We start from the raw sequence: 21,787 nt of genomic DNA on the forward strand, positions 1-21,787 counted from the left end.
GATTGATTTTTTGTCTTTCAATGCCACTTTCAAAGCACTTTTTCTCAGCCAGTTTTTATTGGTGGATGAAGCCAGAGTGCTGGAGAGCCAGAGTGCCAGACCAGCATCATTATGCATATTTGCATAAAGAAAACTAATATCATATTGAGGGTGATCAATACTATCTGGTATTGTGGAGGTATAGTTTCTTGTCATATAAAAAGATTTTTCCTTCAATGTCTAGAAATGTGAACAAATTCCTAATCCAAATTGCTACACAAACATTGTCTAAATTGTGAGTTATCCATAAGCTTGGTAACAAACCAGGTTTTAGATTTTGATTCTTCAGATACCTAAATTTGTTAAATTTTACCAAGAGAAAGCCAGTTTAAACAGCATAGAATATTCTTGTTTCTAACAATGTATATACACAATCTTGTGAATTAAGATGAGGTATATATATTGTCATAGAGAGAGAAAACCAACACAAAAGCTTTCAAGAATAATAAATATACCGGTACATAAAATATGACATTACATTTTATTTTCATCATGAAAAAACATATTTGTTTCTACTATGTAAAAAAATACTCTTAACAAATAATACAATAAATAACAAGGATCCAGGAAGGTAGTCTTCCGATGTAATCCATATAATAACACAAATCAATCAACACATCTATGATTTTACAAGTAGACAGTTTGAACCTTAGTCAATCTGATTGTAACTTTGCTTTAAAATTTTCACATTAGTCATGGTTGGTCATGATTTCTTACACCTTTTCTGTAAAACAATGCTTGGCACATTTCAAAAAGAAGTGTTCAGTATCTTCTATGGCTCAGGTCCTTCGTCTACATCTTCATCTGGTGCACACTACAAAATATAGAATTTTAAACAAATTGGAGAATGTATGTTTACCTCTAGATGTCTTTTGGATACTGTGGATTCATTAATATTTGTTGGATACCAATTTTCGTGGATTTCGTGGGTACAGGTGAACCACGAAATTAAATGTTCAACGAATGACAAATTTTCTATAGGCTTGTATGCAGACTTCAGCAAAACCATGAAATCAAATATCCACGAACATGCAAGTTTTCCCTAATCCACGAAAATTGGTACCCACAAAAATAAATGAATCCACAGTATTCTGTCATTCGGTTGCTGTTTCAATGGCATATACCATCATTTATTTATTATTCATACGAATCAAAATTTTGTCTCCTTTTGGAATAGTTCAATTAATTTCACTACAGCTTCTCCTCTTCAGGTCCGAGGACACAGTTATCGTCCTTTGATTTTCATTGTCTACAAATATAGTCCCTAGTTTGGACAGTGTATAGATTGCCAATTTTTTTCATACACTTACAAAATTTATTTATTTATATTTCATGCATGAAATATTAAGTAGGGAGATGAAATTACATGTTAAAAAAATTTGGGTGATGAATTTTTTTTGTCAAGATTTGGTGAAGTTAAAAAAGGTCAAAAATTAGTATGTCTGAAGCTGTCAAACTGACTTATAGACCCCCTTTACATAGAATTGTCCATATTTATGAGTAAGAGCTGGTAGACTCTTCTATAATATTGATATTATTTGTCCCAATAGTAGTACACTACACTGTAAAAATCTTTTTGGGATAAAGCAGGTGCAATTTTTATACGATCGCAAAAAAAAATATATTGGTATGACGTTGGCGTCGTCGTCCGAAGACACATTGGTTTTTGCACTCTAACTTTAGTTAAAGTGAATGGATCTTTATGAAATTTTACCTTAAGGTTCAATACCACAAAAGGAAGGTGGGGATTGATTTTGGGGGTTATGGTACCAACTGTTAAGGAATTAGGGGCCAAAAAGGGGCCAAAAAAATAAGCATTTTTGTAACTTCCAGACATAACTTGTGTGTTAGTGTATGGATCTCTCTGACATTGTACCACAAGGTTCCATATCACAAAGGAAATGCTGGGATTGATTTTGGGGGTAATTGCCTCCAAATTTTAGGAATTAGGGGCCAAAAAGGGGCAAAAAACAGGCATTTTTCTAGTTTCATGACAATAACTTGTGTGTAAGTGTATTGATCTCTCTGACATTGTACTACAAGGTTCCATATCACAAAGGGAATGCTGGGATTGATTTTGGGGGTAATTGCCTACAAATTTTAGGAATAAGGGGCCAAAAAGGGGCAAAAAACAAGCAGTTTTCTAGTTTCATGACAATAACTTGTGTGTAAGTATAATGATCTTTTTGAAATTGTACTACAAGGTTCCATATCACAAAGGGAAAGCTGGAATTGAGTTTGGGGGTAATTGCCCAAAACGTTTAGGAATAAGGGGCCAAAAAGGGGCCAAAAATAAGCATTTTTCTAGTTTCCAGACAATAACTTGTGTTCAAGTGTATGGATCTCTCTGAAATTGTACTGCAAGGTACCATACCACAAAGGGAAGGCTGGGATTGAGTTTGGGGGTGATGAATCATAAGGGGGTTCAAAAAATTTGGGGGGGGGGGGTTTCCTTTTTTTTCTTTAAAATTTTCCATTTTAAGTTGGTTATTTCTGATTTATATATAAAAGCAAATAATAATGATATGGTTTGAATAGGTAAATTAAAAATCTTTAAGTTCTTAGACCACATTCATTCTGTGTCAGAAACCTATGCTGTGTCAAATATTTAATTACAATCCAAATTCAGTGCTGTTTCAAGCTTGAATGTTGTGTCCATACTTGCCCCAACTGTTCAGGGTTCGACCTCTGCAGTCGTATCAAGCTGCGCCCCAGCGGAGCATTTTATTTTAATTCGAATTTATTGTTTAAAAGAAATGCACTACGAAATAACTGTGTTCTCTGGCCTTCTGTTCTTTGTATAACACATACTTTTTTAAGTGAAAATCTGAAACAGCCGATGATCAAACTTTAAGACAACAGTACCTTCACTTTCACATTATAATAAGAATAGTACACTTTTCATTTATAAAATCAAAGCATCGTTGATGTTGTGATCCAGCCATATTCATAGCTAGTCTCATATTCTTTCTGACCATACTTTTTTTTTAATTTTTTTCTCTTTTCATTTCCAATCTTACTGTAAAATTTCTATGTTATTGTCCAAAGGTAGAGAATTTCGCAAAATTGATGTAAATATAGATATATATACTGATCTTTCAATTTTAGACTGTCAGATTTTATTTTTGACAAGAATGGAAAGGAAAATCGTCAAACAAGTAATATATTTTTTATATGCCATTAATAATGACAGGTTTAATAATTTCCAGAAAGAGGCCTTATAAATGCACTTTCTCAACAATAAAAATTTTAAAAAAATAATAACTATTTTGTATCTAAATTGGTGTTCATTCTTCATTAAGAAAAAATACATTTCCTGTATTCAAATCTGAATGTACAAATACCTAATGCTGAGATATTTCCAATTACTGTTAAAAAGCAATATAATGGGATATAAATGTAAAACAAACAAATAAATTTTATTGCATAAAATGCTCAGGTAAGAGTTATGCAATTTTGTTTAAATATTTCAACCAAATTTCTGATAATTGTAACCAGAGACATATATACACAGAGATTGGCAACTCCGTGAAATCCCGTTAAAAAACGCGGCCCGGAATGAGATTCTCGTCGATAATTATTCTACAACATGTAGACGTCAGGGATGAATAACCTCGATAGCTAATCAAGAAAAGTAATAGGAAAACTTATTTCAGATCAAATAAATTCTTTTTCTAAAAAAAACTACTTGAAATAGTTGTATTTTTTTTAATGTATTTGATTGAGAAAATATTTTTTTCTTTTTTTCGGCATTTCTTTTAATTTAAAAAGTAAAATCTGGTAATGATCATGATATTACAAGAAACATTTCTTTGCTAAAGTTTGCTTCTAAATTACACAGTGAAATTATGTGTGTCCGATTTTCCGGTCATTATTTCCTTAGAGTTGTGACTGTGGATTCACAGGTGTGCGATTACGCAATTTATTGCCCTCCGATCACCTGAATTTTGCCGGAGGTGAAGTTCTAAGTGGATTATTACTTGGTAATTGTTTTTACAACTAAACAAATTCTGACATTATTTTAACCATGACCAGAACTTTATTTTAACAGAAACACTGGGCTATACTATGAATAGGGTAAACGGACAGAAAGTCACAGTACAAAAAGTCACAGGACATAAAGTCACAAATTGGATAGGACAAAAAGTCACAAATAATTTATTGACAATTGTTTGAATATATAAGAGAAAGATCTTCAAATAATATCTTTTTTTACATTTATTCATTTTTAAGTTCAGGAAATTGTTCATCAGCCTTGATAAATGAAAAATTATTAAATTTTAATCATGCAAATAATATATTTCTTGGCACCATGAAGCCATTTAAGTGCCAAACCACTTTGACATTTTGTTATCATAACAATTATTTGATCATCATTGATATTTATTGAATAAATTTTAATTACAAAGTTGCTTCTTATATTATAGTTCAATAAAAAATCAAAAAATTGTTTTTAAAATTAGTGTTTTCTTGTTCAGAGAAAAATAATCTCAAAACTGAATTGTGACTTTTCGTCCGTGACTTTTTGTCCGTGCCTTTTTGTCCTGTGACGTACTGTCCTACATTCTACTATAGTATTCAATCAGGAACAAAAATAGTCATTTAACATGTCAAAAAAAGAAATCAGAAAGCAACTTTTTTATATAAAAAAAATATGTAGCCAGTAGAATTTTGTCTCGTGGAAAACGGATTTAAATGATTAATTTTTGATTGACCTACAATTACATTATTTGTGGAACCTTAGCATGAATTTCCTAAATGAACGTACATTATGTACAGTGTTGTCGAAATCACTATTTTTGCTGTCATGAAATATTGAATATGAATCTGTCATTATTTGTAGTTTTTTATAGACTTAATATCACAGACCCTGATTAAAAACAACGTGTATCATAAGTACAGTAAAATGCTCTGCTGAACTGTAGGATTTTAATGTTCTGTTTCATAGACCACAGAAGTACTGCAACATCCTTATCTTTACTCTTTCCTATCGGGTAGTGAAACTCGAGTTTGAAATTAGAAAGATTTAAAATTGACAAGTTTTATCTGATCTTTTGTGGGTTTATGTTTCGGTGCAGTGCTATGTGGGCTGTTATTTTCTTTTCATTTGTCATCTTTTTATCTGTGTTACATGACCTTGTACTTTTTGTATTGCCCCTTGACATCTCCTGCTTCTGTTTAAACCTTTACCACTAATATCTCATCTGGTTTAAATAAAATAGTGTCTCATTCCCGGAATTTGTTATACAGGAATTCATTTTAATATCAGGTTTTTTATAAGCATATAAACTGCTTGGTCTCTTCACACAATTTATGTTTAGGACGGAATGCATCAATAGGTACATACATGTACCAGGTCACCAATATATAAGTACACGTTATGTGCTTTTGACCTCCACAAGAATTCTTAAACATTCATAGATGTGCAAAGAATATTTTTGTCGTTGGGTTGTTGTCTCATTGACATATACCTCACATTTCTGAATAGTCCTAGCAGCTGTGCCTTTTCAATTTATTGCAGAAAATATTTGCATTAACATTTTTCAAAATAGGCGAGGTGAAACAGTGATCACAGAATGAGGACATGTAAAACTGAAACAACACAACACAACAGATAAATATAAACAAGCACCATTGCTAAAGGACTGAAACAAACATAGATGATGACTAATATGAGCGACTAGTAGTGTACAAGTAGAGTGAACATTTCTTGCTTCTTATTCTACACATTTTGTCATTTCATGTAAACAATTAACTATGTTATTTTCCAAGGAGAGGAAGGAATTTGCGAAACGAAATATTTTGCCTTTAGTACTGTCAAGTTATATATTCACAGAAGTGTTGTTGAATAAATGAACATTTTCCCTTTTTTTACATTATGCTACCTTTATGCTACAAAGGTAGCATTTCCATTCTCATGATATACAAAGATATTATAGAGTGGCCTTCCAATGATAGTCATACATGTAAATCATTGTCTCATTGGCAATCATACTACATCATCATATTGTTATACATGTATGTAAAAATTATGTACATGTATACTTTGTAAACGTAAAGAAGACAAATGAAGTTGAACACAAGATATTTATTTGCATTTTTATCCGTTTAGTCTCTGCACAACTGCCACTTCTGTTTCAAATTCAATAGATTGAATGCGGAGTCTTGTATTTATTCTTAGTTCAATGATGTCACCATCACTTGCACAAAAATCGCATACACATGTACATCAAGTTTGGCATATGAACTATGATATTTGAACTACAATAATGTGGTGTTTTCACAGTCAGGATAAGCACATGTCATTTTCTCTCTTACAAAACCATTTTTTAGTATCACATTGATAGTAGTTGTTCCTGTTTGCCAGGGAATCTTTTTTTCAATCAGAAAGGCTAGGGAGTCCTACATTCAGCACATGTATGATATTACATCCCTTGTATGCTGCACTGTTAGGTAAATTTGATCAACATCTTTGTTCTTTTATAACATACAGGATCCTGTTAAAAAAAAATGCTGTCAGATACTGAATGTAAATATACATGTATATAAACTTGTAAATGTCATCAAAGTGGTGGAAATAATGAAAAAAACAATTTATATACACAAAACCGGTATGTCTTGGGAAAGTAATTCCTGTGATCAATGGTGATGGGTACATTTGTTCTTTAAAGATGGACAATTTTATAAACTGTAGCCATGGAAAGGTGCCTGTCTTTATATTGAAGAGAATGAAAATGGCCGACAGCTTGAATGGTCATTTTTAATTGTAAATTGCATCAAAGCTGGTGAAAATATGGAAAAAACAACTGTTATACACAAATCCAGTATGTCATAAGAAAGTAATTCATGTGCTGGGAATAATTATTCTCTAAAGATGGAAAAGTTTATTGACTGTAGACATGGACAGGGGCCTGTCTTTATATTGAAGAGAATGAAAATGGCCGACAGCTTGAATGGTCATTTTTAATTGTAAATTGCATCAAAGCTGGTGAAAATATGGAAAAAACAACTGTTATACACAAATCCAGTATGTCATAAGAAAGTAATTCATGTGCTGGGAATAATTATTCTCTAAAGATGGAAAAGTTTATTGACTGTAGACATGGACAGGGGCCTGTCTTTATATTGAAGAGAATGAAAATGGCCGACAGCTTGAATGGTCATTTTAAATGGTAAATTGCATCAAAGCTGGTGAAAATATGGAAAAAACAACTGTTATACACAAATCCAGTATGTCATAAAAAAGTAATTCATGTGCTGGGAATAACTATTCTCTAAAGATGGAAAAGTTTATTGACTGTAGACATGGACAGGGGCCTGTCTTTATATTGAAGAGAATGAAAATGGCCAACAGATTGAATGGTCATTTTTAATTGTAAATTGCATCAAAGTGGGTGATTTAATGAAAAATTCAACATATTTACACAAAACCAGTATGTCTTGGGAAAAGTGATTCATCTCATAAATGGTTTTCGAATGAAAAGGTTTTAATAAAAAATACGTCCGTGTAAAAAATTTTCATAACGTCCATGTCGGCCAAGCTTTCCCCTTATTATTGACCACAATAAAACGTTAATCGTCACAATATTTTAACTAACAATTACTACAAACTGAATAAAACAAGGTAAATAATTTACGAAATTGAAATATATACTTACATTATGCTGTTTTGAAAAGCTTGATGTAAAATAAAAATCGAAGCGGTGGTGAACTTGTCATGATCAGATGCAAAATGGCGATCTCGTTAAAGTCTCGTGTGATGCGTGTTTTTAATTGGATTTCGCTGACCACTGTTACAGTTGCCAATCTCTGTGTATATATGTCTCTGTTGTAACTAATTAATTAGAACTTGATTATTGACTTATGTCAGATGATAATGGCACTGATTTTACAAGTAAAATAAAATTTGCTTGCATTTTTTATACATTTTAAGTTATTTTCATTGAGAAAAAAAAACACATCAGATTAATCATTCAGCTAGCTAGCAAAATTAACAGAATATTTTAATGTAGTGTAGATCAAAATAAATAATACATTTGTAGGTTTACTATTGAGGTCAAGAATGTGTGTATTAAGTTAGGTGTGTAATAAATTGTGTCTATTTAATTATGTAACAGGTCATGAGATATTAACTGTTTTGAATTAAGCCTGGGGTTGTTTCTAATTAATACTTATTTGAAAATCATGACAATTAATAATCATTCTGACTCTTACTTGCCTATGGAAAGAATTGGAGTAATACCATTTCAAACAAGTGTGGGAATCAACTTAGATATATTTATACACATGTTGACCTACATTTCATTGTACAATAATTTACACAAGCACAAGATACTAATATAATACTTTCAAAATTCTTATCAACTGATTCAATTGATGTAAAATACTTTTTCAAATTAATTCATAAATAGTAAATCATCATAAATTTTGATTTAGAAAGGAACTATATGCAAGTGTATATCTAAAATAAAGTCATTATTCGACCAATCTTTTCTTAATTTAAGGGCAAATAACATGTCAAAAGTTTGCAGTTGATGATTAATATGGTGTAGAAAGTTTCTGCAAGTCATAAAAACACATAATTAGTTTCATGATATGTCTTCAACTTAGTATTCTGCACCATCTCCAAAACCAGAGTGATCGCATAGATCCAGCATGGCTGAATCAAAAAATCATGACAATAAAAAGCCAGTTTAAGAACTTTCAGCAAATGAGGTCAAATCAACACATTTATCCATTTAAAAAGAAAACAATTTAATTGAAATACAGATCTTTTGGTCACACTTTGCTTAGAAAGATCTGAAAAGGTTCCTTTCTATTTTCTGTTTTAAAGACGTAAGTGGTTTTGTCATAATGATACACAAAAATTTGGAGGCAGAAATTTCATTGGCTGATGTAATAATTGCCACAACAGATAGTAAAACAGAATGCTGTCAGATTTGTGTAAGCAAAGTGTGAACACAGAATCTGTATTTTATCCAGAATGAAAAAGAATTAACAGGGATCACCACAACCTATTTAAGGATGGCGGTGCGCCATGCTAAAATTTCTAGCACCACGTTAAAATTCCCAGCGCCACGCTTATTTTATTGTCCGCCACACTTGAAAATTCAATAGATTGAAGAAATTTCAGATATCCCTAATCCAATTATCATGTCAGTGGCAATTAAGAAGTCGAATTATTGTTAATTGCCTCAAGGGATGTACACTGACAGCTGATTATATTATTTACATGGTCTCGCGTGGTTGAACAAGGTAACAACCGATGAACGATCATGACCCAGTTTCTTCAATTTGAAAAGTAAAACTTGTTTGCAAACTACAGTTATTTTATAAATGCATATGTTTGACTATACCTTAAATGGAATGTTTATATCCTAACTAGATTAATAAAAGCAGTAATCCAAAAAACAAATGGATTCCCTGACCACATGGTCCTTTTGTTGACAACAATGTCACATGATCTCATTTGGCGGGAAAACACTGGGGAATACCTCAATAACAGACAAACATTGTCTGGTTATTTTTAGACAGTTAGATCTGGGATAGGAGTTTCCTTATCTTAAAACTCATTTAAAGTAAGAAGAAAAGAGTAAAACTGGATATATAATTCCTTTACATACTTGTATTGGAAACAGTCAGGGGTACTACTTAAACAAGTGATTTCAGAATCACTTCTTCAAGTGATTTTGGCTGTGAAATATTAAAAATTTTCACAAAAATAGACATAGAATTTTTAAAATCACTGAAACAAGTAATTTGAGAAGTTAAAATGTAATCACTTCAATAAGTGTTTATAACATTTTCTTGATATTTTTCCCACATGGTTGATTTTTTTATTGGTAAAAAGACAAGAATTCCATTGAAAAAACAACTATGTACATGCAGAAATTGTCTTTTGCTTAATAAGCCTGTCAGTTTTTACAGTTTATTTAAAATAAGCAAAAACTGGAATAATTTGTAGATCAAGACATAACCTTGAAGTAGATCATTCTAACTCTAAAGAAAACCAACTAGGTTACCTAATATTGTTGACCTTTTCTGATAGTAAGAGTAGTTAATGAATATTTGATTACAGAAAAATTCCCAAGGGTACTTTTAAAAGCTTTAGCGCACTAACTTACTGCCCAAGCGCACTGGTGAAATTCATATACAAAGAAACAGGGATAATTGATCTAAGTAGGAAAATTATAGAGAAGTTTGTCAAAATATGGAAAATCAATGAAATTAGCATTTGAAGATCAAAGGAAACACCAAAATCACTTAAATAGGTGATTACTGAATTTATCAAATCACTGAAATAGGTGATAATGAAATCACTTGTTTAAGTAGTACCCCTGACTGGGAAAAGAGGGGAGTTAATTTAATAAAATTCTACATAACACATATGATTTTATAAACTGCTAGATTAGGCTTAATTTGGTTGAAATGACTGAAATTCTGTGACTGAATATTTTTTTTTATTATTAATTTCTTTATCTTTTTAGACCTTTTTACTAGGTGGTTTTCCATAAGACAATTTAGATAAAATTTGTTAGAATATTCCTGCAATCTGGGAAGCCACATCAGGTGTTTACCCTCCCTGTTTAATATGTTCCTACAAGTGTGGTGACCAATAATAGGACCAACTACAAAATCTGTGTGACACCCCCTTTCCAAATTAGCTATATATATGACAAATACATGTAAGGCATATAATTAATAATTCATGCACAAGGAATCGATTCGACAACGCAACACAACATCTCTGATTTGATGAACTTTCTCCCCAACCCTTGATTTTCATTCTGTTGTGAACCCTGGAATATGCTAGAGCCTTGACTGCCTAGAGCTCCTTAATCATGTTAATCCAAAGTAGCATAATCACATTTGTTAAAAAGTCATGTGTTTGGATTAAATCATGATTAAAATCTCTACTTAATAGAAGTCCTGATCAGTCAAGATTCATGCTATTTAACATAGTACATACATAAAATTCTACAAAGCAGACTTGTCCATCTTCATTCTTGATCATAAACTGTAATGAGAGAAATCCTCTGTTATCTGTTCTGATGGATACTCGGGTGGATAGTGCTAGAGCCTTGACTGATGGCTTCAATAAAGATATCTTATACCTGTAAACAAATAATAAACTGTAATGAGAGAAATCCTCTATTATCTGTTCTGATGGATACTCGGGTGGATAGTGCTAGAGCCTTGACTGATGGCTTCAATAAAGATATCTTATACCTGTAAACAAATAATAAACTGTAATGAGAGAAATCCTCTATTATCTGTTCTGATGGACCCGTGAGAGCGCTAACAAGGCTATTTCTATAAATTTAATATTTCCAAGGGGCATAACTCTTTTAAAAAAAGTCTTATACTTGATAAAAATAAAAGAACAAAGTTCCAATGTCCCCCTTGTTGCACATATTTTATCTATCTAAGGTACAAGGGCAATAACTAGAAAACCCTTTTTTTTTGGTTCTTTAAAACAAATTATAATATACTATAAGTTTTTAAAAAATCTGGCAAGAATTGTACCTGTGAAAGCGCTAAGGAGGCCATTTTCCATAAATTTAATATTTCCAAGGTGCATAACTCTTTTAAAAAAAGTCGGTCATTATAGAACTTGTCCGAGATATTGCTGATATTAACCTATAGTTTAAGTTTTATAAAAATCTGGCAAGAATTGTACCTGTGAGATCGCTAACAAGATCGGACGGCATGGGGACAATAAATACATGTATGTGGCATACACTATATATGTGCTTTTCTGAAGACAGCTGGGATGTAGACGTTCATTGACTGTTTTTGTTACTTGTATACCTGTATTATACCTTCACTGTTATTGTTTTGGTATTTTGCCATTAAATAATTTATACTTGCCTTCTTTCAAAAATCCAGACTTTTGCAACAAGTCAAACTTTCTAAATGATACTTTACATAACTTTACTGACTTAGCTTAAAGTGAGAAGTTTAATTGACCTGAGGTCTACCCTTTAACTTTCAATTCAATTTCTAAACAATGATTGAAAAAGTATACAAACGTTGGTTTTCCTGTTTGAATGGTTTTACACTAGTCATTTTTGGTCCCTTTATAGCTTGCTGTTCGGTGTGAGCCAAGGCTCCGTGTTGAAGGCCGTACTTTAACCTATAATGGTTTACTTTTACAAATTGTGACTTGGATGGAGAGTTGTCTCATTGGCACTCATACCATAACTTCTTATATCTATCTAATTACCTGTTTGTTTGTGTCTGGGTACACTGGAATGATTCCATCATGTCTGATTCCTTAGGAAAATCTGACTGAAATATAAAGTTGTCATTACAAACTTAAATAGCTATACTGTAAATAAAATAATGGAGCAACAATAATTCTAATACAAAGAAACCTGTATCAACCATCCTTGGAAAGCCGCAACATACTGTAAAGTTTGGTTTTGTTTGCTTCAGCAGTTTGTGAGATGAAGTTATGTATAGGTATGACAAACTCAAATTCAAGATATGATTAGTACAACCCAATTAGACATCAGAGTTGTTTTTTATGAATGAGTTACACTGGTTTACCCGAGGTCAATCAGCATAAAAGATGTCATCGAACAATCGTTCCTTACTGTGACTTAATAACATAAGCATTGTGAAAAAGGAAATTTAAGGGACAGGGCATGAATTCAAGTCGTCTATTGCTTGACAGTTTGTGAGAAAAAATATTCATTTAGAAAGTGATGCAGATAAGTGGCACGGACAGTGGGTTACACAAGCCATTAACCTGACAGACATTCCCATCATAATAGACAATAGAAATCTTTTCACAAAGCTTTATCAATTCAAAAAAAACCTGTAATGTCTTTTTCTTTAAATTTTAACAGTTTTTTATTCTATAACTAACATACATCAATAGACTATTTTTGCATATAAAATTCTTGATTTTTTTCCGATGAATTACATTTTTAAACTAGTATAATAAGTGCTACAAAAGACCTCTTTAAAAAAAAATTTGATGACCACTATGAATTTTTCTTTAACGAAGTTAAAGCAATTGTGAATTTCAATGGAATCAGTGGCTGCCATGATTAACTTTTTTTTATTAAACTTACATGTGTGCTACCAGCATTGCCAAAGGTAGACAATCTGAAGTGTGGGGGGTCCGGTGACATCAGGAACTGTAGTATATCACTGGTCATGTCCAACTCACTGAAAGCTTCCTTCAGACATTCTGACTGAAGAAGAACAAATTGCTTTACATATGTGATACACACAAAATAATCTGGAACTCTTTAATTAACAGCATAAAGATGATGATAATGATTTAGTGTATAATGTCCAGTGGCAATTATTACGTGCATATCAGGACAAGAGGATGTTAATGCGATATGAATTTGAATGCCAGATTTTTAACATGCTTGTTAAGAAGGTAACAGTCTGCAGGAAGACATGTCACACTACCCAGACATACTCTTTACTGTTGTTACTCTTACTTTTAAATGCTGCGTGTTAAGCAGAAAATCAGCAAATACCAATTTTCAAGTGTTTGCTTCGAATCAATGAACATTTTCTGCAGACATACTGAATGGATAAGAAAAATCATTTCAGGAATTCTTGCATTGAAAATCTTATTTGAACATAACCATAGCAATATAGTATTAAATCTATTAAGTAAAATTATATTGTTATAAAAAAAACCAGCACAGTCATTGTTCATATCAAGTATAATATATGTTTGTGGCTATACCCAAGCCAGGTTAATGTCACTTTGTCTTTAATTGCAGTCTCAGGTTATGTCTGATCAACCTGACTTTTGAAATATACTTGAACTATGGAAATAATTCTTATTTTTCCTACTTTTTTAAGTTATAGGGAACTAAACAACAAGGAAATTCAGCACTACACCTAGTCCACATTTACATGAAAGGATACAATTAAATGAAATATAATCAATGTACCTACTTTCATGATAATTTTATTGATAACATTTGTACTACAGAAGTTGAAGTCTAAGATCTCATCAGGTTCTAAAGTCTTAATACTGCAGTCTGTGAGAACACCATCTTCTTCCAAACTAAAATATAAAACAGAGACATAAATGTTTCAATACTGAAATCTGAAATTTAGAATCACTGATGTTTATAAAGTACATAGGAGGACACGTGATTTAGTTAACACAAAATTTTAGGTTGTGAATTTTGAATGTGAATGCTGATGATTGTAGTTGAGGTACATGTAGTAAGACAACAATACATTCAGGCGATTGGTTTTCTCCTTTGAATCGTTTCACATTTTGTCATACCCAAACCTTGTTAAGCTTACTATAAGGTATGGGTTTTGCTCACTGTTGACAGCGTACAGTTACCTATAGTCATGATAGTTGTTTATATCTTCATTCATTGGTCTCTCTCATGGCAAGTTAACCACATTTCCTTATTTTTATATGAGTACCATACATACTAACGATTACTAACACTTGAAGAAATACACTTACACAAGGATAAGAGGACATCCATAACCAGCATAACACATCTTCAGACTGGTACTCTCTCCTGGTGTCCCACCAAATATTGTCAGACATTCCTGTCAATGTATATTAAGCTTGTTACTTGTTGAATCATTTAATTTGTTCACCTTTCCTTCGAATATTTTACGGATACCACAAGTTGGTTGACCATTATGGAATATCTGTTTCACAGATGATAGTGAATGTGTTCCAGTTATTGTAGCCACAATCCCGTCCTCCTTCCCTCGATTGTGACCTACTGAATTAGACTTATCAATGGGTTTGTACTTATATGAGCGACATGATGGGTGCCACATGTGGAGCAGGATCTTTTTACCCTTCCGAGCACCTGAGATCAACCCTGTTTTTTGACATGGTGTTATCAGTTTGTTTACGACTTTGAGCTTGGAATCTATGGCCTCTCTTTTATATTCTTGTTGTTAATTTTATACCATACTTTCTGTATTGCTATCAATGCATCAAATGAAAATTTTTCAAAACAAATGTTCAAGTATAAATGTGTACAGATTAGTCCCTGCTGGAAATGGATATGAAAAGATATGGCGTACCAATTCATGACACAAAATTACTAAAGGCAAATGAAAATAGCAAAAGTAAACATGGTAAAAGAACAGTGCTTTTATTAATTGATGTGCTTCATATTCATTCAGTAAGTTTATGCATTTCATTCACTTAAAAACCTAGACAAATATACTTTACAAAATTTATAAAATTAAACTGTCATCTCAAATGTCTATATTGATAGGCTGTTAGACATGTTAGAGAAGAAAAGCACCCTGGTCCCTGGCCTCAACTAAACTGTGTACATATATACATATAAGGATTATTTATAATTCCTATGGTTTGTTTATATTTTGTTTCTGCATCTAGACATAGGAAAGTTTTTTTGGTTAATTTCATATTCCGATTAAATATTTTGAACTTATAAAAAGGGACATACATGTATCAGTTCAGTCATGTCTGTAATTGAAAATAAAATGTATTACCTGCTGCAGTATTTCAATTATTTTAAAGATTTACATTTAACTTTGTACAAATGTAACTATGGTCAAGGCCAAATGGATCCTGTCAGATTGTACCACAATTACCTGCTGAGTATGATGATGCCAGTACGGTGAAATATAACTCAAAATGTAACATCATGAAATAAAATTCTAAAAAATATATTTTTGTTAACCTCAGCTGGTATGCATAAGACATGTAAGAACACACGATGAAAAAGTGCGTACATGTATGTTCAGCTGTATAATTATTAGTTTTGCAATTCTTTAAGAGGCTACCAAAGGAGATGGAATTCTCCATTTAATTTGAATAAGAACAAGAATGAGTCCATAGTACATAGATATAAGAAGATGTGGTATGAGTGCCAATGAGACAACTCTCCATCCAAGTCAAAATGTACATTTTAGTACACGGATGCCCCACTCACACTATCATTTATTTTCTATGTTCAGTGGACCGTGAAATTGGGGTCAAAACTCTAATTTGGCATTAAAATTAGAAAGATCATATCATAGGGAACATGTGTACTAAGTTTCAAGTTGATTGGACTTCAACTTCATCTAAAACTACTGTGACCAAAAACTTTAACCTGAAGCGGGACAGGCGGACGGTCCCTACGGACGGACGAATGGACACACAGACCGAAAAACATAATGCCCCTAGATGGGGCATAAAAAGAAAATCAATGTGTATACATGTATTATACCTACATGTACATGTGTAAGCTAATAATACAAACCAGTAGCACTGTCAGATTTATTTTAAAGGTGATCTGGTCCTCTTTTATTACAAATTCATGGAACAGAGCTTCCTGAATAAAGGCATTGGCCTGTACACACTTAGAATCTTCAACTGTCACCTTAAATCCCATAGAACTAGCAAACACGGTTGCCGACTGAAAAAAAACATGCATGTATTACCTTTTGAGTCATGAAATAGTGATTCATTCCCAGTTGTAACATTATACTTTTCTTTCATATTCTCCCTTATCAAACATTCAAATTCTTAAGGATACAATCGTAGACCTTTTGAAAATTAAACATCAAATAGTAGGTACCTATATTATCATCATTATAATTTTGAAGAAACATAAGAATGCAAGCCTTGATACATGGCATTATAACAAAATTAAGTCCAATTAGGATGTAATTCAAACATCAGAAATCTCTGAAGTAATCTGAAGGTCAAGTAAAAATAATTGTTGACCATGCAAGACCATCATGGGTAGTCAAGGTCATTAAACACAACAGTAGTAATGTAACTGGGGGTGTCCTGCATAATTTTAATATTTGGCATGCTAATAGATCTGATAGAGCTACAAAATTAACGGGCTAAAAATGAGGTGCACATGCAATTTTCATTCCACACATGCAACATGCTCTAGAAAGACCTGATAGTACATGTAAGTGGATTTTTATTGGTTACTTTAAAATTACAATTATATATACATGTTATGTGTCTGACATTTTAAAAAATGTTTCAAAAATGCATTTCAAATGTCCACAAGCATATATACAATTTTAGACTGACTTATATATTGGTCATGTCTCAAATGTTTTAGCAAAAAAAAAAAAAAAAATTTGGAGGGGGGCATTCCAACAATCTTCTTTATACTTTATTTTAAAAGTGGAATACATTTTCTGAGGTGACAGTCACACGTGCTGGATTTCTGGTTGAAATTGTAAAGGATTCTAAAATGCTGATGTCTTCTTTTCAATTCTAACCTGCCTCTGGTGTACGAAATAGTGCCATGCGTGAAAAGGCACCAGTTTGAGGTGAGGTAGTTGTCAAAAATTTCCGGGAATAGACTTAATTGGGCTTGATAAGAAATTCTGCGGGCAGCCAAATCAGAAAGGAGTAAGTTCGGTACGGGCTATATTTGGCCCCGATTATTACATGTATTAAGTGTAATGTTTCAAGATAAAACATATTTTAAGTTGATGGGAAGACATGTGAAAACAGTTAATTAGAACTTTTTTGGTCCAAGTTTTACTTCAAAGCGTTGATTTGTACATCCCAAATAGTCCAAAAATAGAGATTTTTGCAAAATTTGAAAAATTAGTTTCGGATTTCAACCAAATTATGGCCATGGAAACATAGAGTGCAGGTGTCGACAAACTAAATATTCAAGTCAGATATGTGAAAGGGGGTCTCATTTGGGGGGTCTAATCCCGGATCCCGCTTATCGTTTTGTCAGATTCCCGTATCCCGCTTATCATTTTTTTTAGTTTCCCCTTTCCTGCTTATATATTTTTTTCTATAAGAAGTCGCCTTACAAGAGCCCTCCTATCGGTATATCACACTTGTATTACCATTGGCAAGATATCAGGGAACCGATAAATGGCTTACTGGTGTCACAAATTTAGGAATGATACAAAAAAATTGTCAGTGACTCGCCAAAGGTGGGTGGTACTCTGGGCGCCAAGACTGTGAGAAACGTAACTACATGTCCAATAAACTGTGGGTAAAAATTGCGGCAGGGGATCTGGGGCCGCTGAATGCACGCAGCAGGTCTATAGTAGATTTGAGAGTACTCGAAGTTGCTGAAAGCTAGTTGATTGATTGATTGATTGGTTAATTGCTAAAAATGGCAAATAGTTCATGATTGTTCAGGACAAAAACAAATTTACCATAAATACAACAGGTAGCTAGGTCCTGATCGTCGAGGATGAAGGTCTGGAATTTTAGAAATGCAATGCATAGAAAATGTGGTTTTCCTGGATAGGAATATAGATTTTTGCCTTTCAGTGGACCACCTACAAACCCCTCAAAGAGTTGTTGCAAGTTGCTTAACGTGTAAAGAGCGGGGCATTCTCTCTACACTAGCGGCATCGGATTTCAAGTCCCCATTCTGACCAGACGTGACTGCGTAACGGTAAGTATACATTACGTACAACCAAACGAACGCCTAACTTCGGCAAGGATTCTATTTTAGGTCGGATAAGGACCAAGTGGAAAGTTAGTTGAAATTCAACAACAATTAATAAAAAATAAATCATGTATATAAAAAGGCAGGGTTTTGAGCATGATGAGGCTAATTCAAGTATTTGTTGATAGAAATGAAATGATCTGAACCAAAGATCTAGTTTTTAGTTTATATACGGTGGAATATAATGACATTCTATCCAGTACTCAATTCACTAAGGATGATAGACTAGTGTACAAATGACATTTGATAATTAAAGAGTTTTACCGAATTCACATGTATCTACCAGTCAGAGCTCAGACATAAACAAGTCGTTTTTTGTTTTTGACTTACAAAAGTCAAAAACTGTATTTATTACAAAAATGCGTTTTCATTTTCAGACTGATTTAAGTCAGAAAATGACAGACTTGTTTAGGTCTATTTATGTTTATGAAAAGACTTGATTTTAATTGGTGGCCAAAGCGCATCACCTATGACATCATAAACCTGTCTGAGAGTTCATAAGGACCTGAGCTATCTATATTTGCTTATCTAATTCAACATTTTTACTTAACATAAGATTATTTTCCTCATTTTGTGTGGTTATAGATGGTTGCATTGTCAAATAAATAAACATTATCTCCCTTTTTTTAGGCTCTCATGCATATTTTTCTTTAGAAGACAAAGAATTGTCTTTCAATGTTGTCATATTTTCATGTAGATGCTTGACCTTTTTATAAATATGCTTGGGTCTTGAAGTTGACCAATTTTGGTAACTTTTTGACTTGTAGGAGTCAATATTTGCAACTTTTTAATTCAGGTCAAATATTTCTTACTTAACACTAATTGACTTGTTGAAGTCATAATTTGTCTTAAATTTAAGGGAGACAAATCTAGAAACCTAAAAATTTAGACCTCTATGAGTCAAAAGCAGATTTAGACTTATTTATGTCTGAGCTCTGACTGTCTACAGATAATGTTGTTTTTATCTTTTGTATATAAAAAAAAAGATTTCTGAAAAGAATATGTGTATAGGTACGTGCCTAAAGTGCCTAACGGCAGCTACGCCCCTGACTGTCATAAGATTATATTGAGAAAAAAAAAACGGAATACATTTGATATGATAAACAAACAAAAATTACTTATATCCCCATCACACTAGGACCACGATCCCACTACGATCTCAGAAATTATACAATTTTGAAAGTCATAGTAAGATCGTGGTGAGGTCGTAATAAGGACATGCCAAGTCTTCTTGATCGTGGGGCTTTGAATATGCTCAAAACTTTTGTAGTGTAGTCATGGCCAAACTAGTTGAAGTAGAACCGTATAAACTCAGTCGTAGTAAGGAAGTAGTTAGATCGGGATGGGCGTAGAAGCATCGTGTTGGAAACGTGGTGCAATCAGGGTAGCCAATGGAAAATATTTCGCTGCAACCTTAGGTAGGCCTATTCAGTCACTGCGACTATCCCGATTTCACTATACGTCTTAATTACGCTTCTACAATATTGATTCAATTATTCTACGATGAGGAAGACAATAATGCGCAGCTACTTTACCCTTGTCGTCCTCGTCACGATTCTACTATGTCCTAGCCACGAGAATTGTGTTATATTTCCTTATTTGCAAATTGGAAATTTCAAAATTGCATACCTTTTTTGAGACCTCTGCTTTTTAATTAGCACCCCGATCTCTATGTGTTTTTAATACCTTTAGTGGAAAGTCATCTCCAGGAAACTGATGTGTACAATGGGAAAGTCAAGATATTTATAGGGACGAAGAGCATAGTGACAACGAAGTGGAGTCGTTTTTCGATCGTAGTAGACACGTATTGAAATCGTAATGAGATTGGGAAGGGTTCAGAGACCGTGTAAGTCGTGGTAAGGTCTTATTAGACGCAGCAAGAGCGTGACAAGATAGTAACTATAGAACATGTAACTGTCGTAGCGAAATCATAGCAAGATCGCCGTATCAACGTGAAAACTACGAAATAAATTAATGAATATTCAAGCCAACCATACCACGATTTCACTGTAATCTTATCTATTTTAGTTAGTAAATCACTCAAGTATGAGGTCAACTGCTTATTCATGGTCTTGGTCTAATGTGATGGGGCTTTACATCCACTTCATTCGAACTTTGGTGGACATCTGTCTCATTGGCAGTCAATCCACATCCCTTTTTTTCATTTTTTTATAACAAATTTTGATTCACGCTTAATAAAATGATTTTCCTGGATTCCCGGCTCATTTTTGGGTAATTTCACGTGTCCCGCCCGACTTTATTTCCCGTTTTCCCGGACAATAATTTGACTTTCACGTGTCACGCTTACAAAAATCGGCCAATCCCGCGTCACGCTTAGACCCCAATGTGAAATGTGAAATGTTATAACAAACCTTATGTGAAAAGAAAAAAAATAATCGACGCATGCGCTCTACGTTTCCTGTACAAAAAACCATGGGAAGTTAAATGTTTTCATTGAATTTTCGTGGAAAGTCAAAATAAGTGCTAATTTTGACATCATGAATAGAATGGAAATACGTAAATTTTCAACAAAAAGACATATATCCTATATAATCTTTGTATTAGCTTTGATTCATTGTAAAATCATTCAATAACACCTAATTTGAAATTGTAGCTAGAAATAGGGGCCATTGAAGGAACTTATCGAACCTACTCCTTTGCTCTGGGATACAGAATTCCATAAGGTAAAGTCTTTCGTGGCCTACTTTATAGGAAGCTTTTGAAAAATCCATAACGACTACGTCAGTTTGTTTACCATTTGCAATATAATATATATTTGATGAGTGAAATTATGTTATTATCTTTGACTTTGTCATATTTGTCTGTTTGTGTTTCACACGAATCACAGCTAACTTTGATCTCTTAATAATTAAGTTAATTACCTCTTTAAAATGAATGGCTTTAAGAATGTTCGATACATTTCTGGCATTGTCTATTTTAGCTAAGAGTACATATCTATCATCATTGTCTGGCTGTTGCGTTGAAAGTGCCATAATCAGATAAATTGAGTTAAAATTGTCAGAAAATCATTTTTTCGTTTTCCCCGCCATTTCCAATCGAATTTGTTGACCTTCATTTGAGGAGAGTGTAATATGCGAGTAAAGGAAAGATTTTATCACCTGATCGCGAAACCCCCGTATTTTTGGAAATATACTGGAATTCTATGTTAATATGCAAGAACACATAGATTAGAAGAGTAATTTTTTTTAATATAAAAAAAAGTTGAACAAATTATTTACTTCTTCTCTACACCGCTTGTATTTTATAAATTTATTAGTCCCAGCAGAAACATATAATTTTATTATATGTCTCTGGTCCCA

At 32.9% G+C, this 21,787-nt stretch overlaps 1 protein-coding gene across 1 annotated transcript; it reads right to left on the reverse strand.

Moving 5' to 3' along the window:
• Positions 1 to 501: 501 nt before the first annotated feature.
• On the reverse strand, positions 502 to 21,531 carry LOC127710543 (cell cycle checkpoint protein RAD1-like). The gene is made up of 8 exons (XM_052216479.1): positions 21,350 to 21,531; positions 16,278 to 16,433; positions 14,504 to 14,592; positions 13,972 to 14,083; positions 13,122 to 13,244; positions 12,266 to 12,330; positions 11,009 to 11,153; positions 502 to 853 (listed from the first exon to the last, which is right to left on the reverse strand). The coding sequence occupies exons 1-8, from the start codon at positions 21,458 to 21,460 to the stop codon at positions 812 to 814; spliced, it is 843 nt and encodes a 280-aa protein (XP_052072439.1). The 5' UTR covers positions 21,461 to 21,531; the 3' UTR covers positions 502 to 811.
• Between the last annotated feature and the right edge of the window lie 256 nt (positions 21,532 to 21,787).

The sequence above is a fragment of the Mytilus californianus genome, unplaced genomic scaffold, assembly GCF_021869535.1.
Source record: "Mytilus californianus isolate M0D057914Y unplaced genomic scaffold, xbMytCali1.0.p SCAF_8, whole genome shotgun sequence".
Classification (NCBI taxonomy): domain Eukaryota; kingdom Metazoa; phylum Mollusca; class Bivalvia; order Mytilida; family Mytilidae; genus Mytilus; species Mytilus californianus.

Bases quoted from the DNA above. Each gene is read 5' to 3' on its own strand.
- LOC127710543 (XM_052216479.1), bottom strand. From the start codon at position 21,460: ATGGCACTTTCAACGCAACAGCCAGACAATGATGATAGATATGTACTC. The intron at 14,593-16,277 runs GTTTGTATTATT...ATACATTGACAG, and splicing joins TAAATCTGACAGTGCTACTG to GAATGTCTGACAATATTTGG. The intron at 12,331-13,121 runs GTAAGTTTAATA...TTTATATTTCAG, and splicing joins GCAATGCTGGTAGCACACAT to TCAGATTTTCCTAAGGAATC.